Genomic DNA, 2,612 nt, shown 5'->3' on the forward strand with positions numbered 1-2,612 from the left:
CACACACACACACACACACACACACACACACACACCAAGGTCAGATTCTTGGTGAAGCCTGTTATTAGAAACACAAAACTGCCACAGTTGAAGCTGCTCATGAGCACTCACACATTTCACCACAGAACTCAGACATTAAAACAGTTATTTCAATTACTCAAACTATGTTTGTCATTAATATATTGATTACATTTGTATTTTATTTATCTTGATTAAGAATAAAATGCTTAATTATTAGGAAATAGATGAAAGCTCTGTTTTAGAACTTTTAGAACTCACACAAGTCTGACTATTAAGACCTTCAATATCTCTTAGCTGTGATGTGGAGGTGGCCAGGGGGGACTTTAATCTTTTTCTATCGCAGGTCTCACGACAATTTTCTTCTTGTTTTCACTGTGTAATTTTTACTTTCAAAAGATTTAAAGGATCACAAAAATGTTGATACATTTTATCATAACAAAATCTCCTATGATAAAATACAGTCAAACTGCATTTCTTGTTTAAACGTATATAGTATAAATTTAAAGCAAACAAATAAAGAAACATTAGGCAACACATTGCAAAGTGACAGCAAGAGAAAAAAAAAAACTGCAGAATCCATGTTTGACCATGTTTTTTTTGTCGTGTCCTTTGCTGAGGAAGAAAAGGAAAAAACAAACAAACGGGTGAGCTTTATAACTGAAGGCACAACACGACAGTTTGTACGTGTGACTTTAGCAAGAAATATATTAAAGAAAAACTTACACACCTGTTCATTGTTTCTCGCTTGTTTCTCTGACAGTTTCTTCTAAATCTCTTTCATTTTTTTGTTTCTCTCTCAAGTGTTTAATAATTTGTTCCTTGTCTATTTCTAGTTTTCCCTTTCTTTCTGTCATTTGGATTATAATGTTCTCTGTTTCCTCCATTAGCTTTTCTGTCATATTTAACAGTTGTTCATGTGCTTCTGTTCTCTTTTCCAGGTCAGTTTTTTTATCTACAAGCTTATTCTTTTTTTTCTCTTTGCCAGTTAGTGGAGTTTCTTTCTCTTTTTTCGTGACCACTTTCATCTCTGCCTTGTCCTCCTGCAGTAGTGTGTTGAGTTTTGTTCTCTGGTTCTTCAGAGATGTCTTCTGCTCCATCAGTTTTTCAATGGTTTGTCTGACATGTTTTAAGTCTTCCTCCTTGTTCTGCAACTCATCTTCAAGTCTTTTCTTTTCCTCACATTCTCTCTGTAATTTTTCCTCCATCTCTGTTTGATGTAGTTCATTTTCATCCTCATCATGTTTGCTGATTTCTGTGTGATAAAATTGCAGGAATTTACTATACCAGTAATCAAATATAAATGGAAATAAACAGTTTGAAGCATTACTATAGAGACACTATGGTTACCACCCTACAACAATGTAGAATCTAGAACAAAGTCTTCTTTTGAGAAGGACTGACTTTCAGATGTTTTTCAAAATTCAGTGAAAATAGATGTTCAGAAATCACTAATGAAGGATATTTAAAATAACATTAGATGTACTGAAACTGCTACGTGTGAATCAGAGAGGTTTGGCCAATTTTATTCAAAATCACACACATGCATATCTAATTTTCATATTTAATTTTCTTTCAGTGCTTTGTTTATATGAGTAAACGAGTGAGAACATTTTGGTCGCAATTCCTATAACAAGGATGAAGCACAAAAAGTTTTAATTTATATTGTTGCTATAACTAGAATTTTACAGTGGGTGATTTCCTCAAATATTTTTACCTTTGCCCCCAAAATGTCTCAGTCACACTAGAGGAAAACAATAGCAAGGCAACTTCCTCGTGTGGAATTTCTACACATTCAGCAGGTGGTTGTGGCAACAAGTTGGTCTTCTAGAGGTTGAGGGTGTTCTATACTCCACTTTTGATCACAAGGCAATTGCACAGGTTGCTAATGGGATGCAAACTGCCAACAAATAAACACAGCGTGACTTAAACTAAGTCTAGTTACTCTCCGACAGACGGGCAACCACTTGCCAATAATTGACACTTAGTTTATAAATGCAGACAGAGAGTCAAGATATTGCAATCAATCTTAGTCAGTCTGCACTGATGAGACCAACTCTTCATGTCTTAACACATCTCTTTACAACACAGGACACAAGGTTATATTCCTTTATAAAAGTAAAGTTGCTCAGAGCCTCCAATTTTGCTAGTAAATCACTGTAATTTCTACAGTCTCCATCCACTGTTTTCCCTCGAGCGCCTTTAACATAACTGTTTATGTGTTTGTGTCATTTTTATTTGAATCACGTTTGTACTTCTTAGCCTTTAATTTTAAAGGCAGTTACACTAAAACAAGACATTAAAAAGGTCTGATGATAATTTGAGGTTGGAGTAAAAAGTGCTATGAAGTTTGAACTTACTGGTTTTCTTTTGTCCACATTTCCATATTAGGATTACTGCTGTCCCGATGCTTATTAAACAGACAGCCAAGTTGATGATAATGTGAACAGCAGTGTTAGACTGGACCATGAAGAGATCACCTGTGAATATAAGGAGACAAAATGTTCTAGATTCTACTTTCTGTAACTGAAAATTAATGTGAGTGATATTAAAAAAAGCATTTCTACCTGAAACATGGATGTGTGCCTCTTTGA

At 34.6% G+C, this 2,612-nt stretch overlaps 1 protein-coding gene across 1 annotated transcript in view; it reads right to left on the reverse strand.

Annotated features, from left to right (window-relative positions):
- Nucleotides 1–667: 667 nt before the first annotated feature.
- LOC102306615 (butyrophilin subfamily 3 member A2) overlaps nt 668–2,612 on the reverse strand; it is a 10,399-nt gene continuing 8,454 nt past the window's right edge. The window contains exons 6-8 of the mRNA XM_042215492.1: nt 2,586–2,606; nt 2,379–2,498; nt 668–1,273 (exon numbers count right to left, since the gene is read on the reverse strand). Coding sequence (XP_042071426.1) covers nt 753–1,273; nt 2,379–2,498; nt 2,586–2,606 — 662 coding nt within the window. The 3' untranslated portion in view covers nt 668–752. The remainder of the gene's footprint in view (nt 1,274–2,378; nt 2,499–2,585; nt 2,607–2,612) is intronic.

This window comes from Haplochromis burtoni, unplaced genomic scaffold, assembly GCF_018398535.1.
Source record: "Haplochromis burtoni strain Fernald_Lab_line unplaced genomic scaffold, NCSU_Asbu1 Contig_735, whole genome shotgun sequence".
Classification (NCBI taxonomy): Eukaryota; Metazoa; Chordata; class Actinopteri; order Cichliformes; family Cichlidae; genus Haplochromis; species Haplochromis burtoni.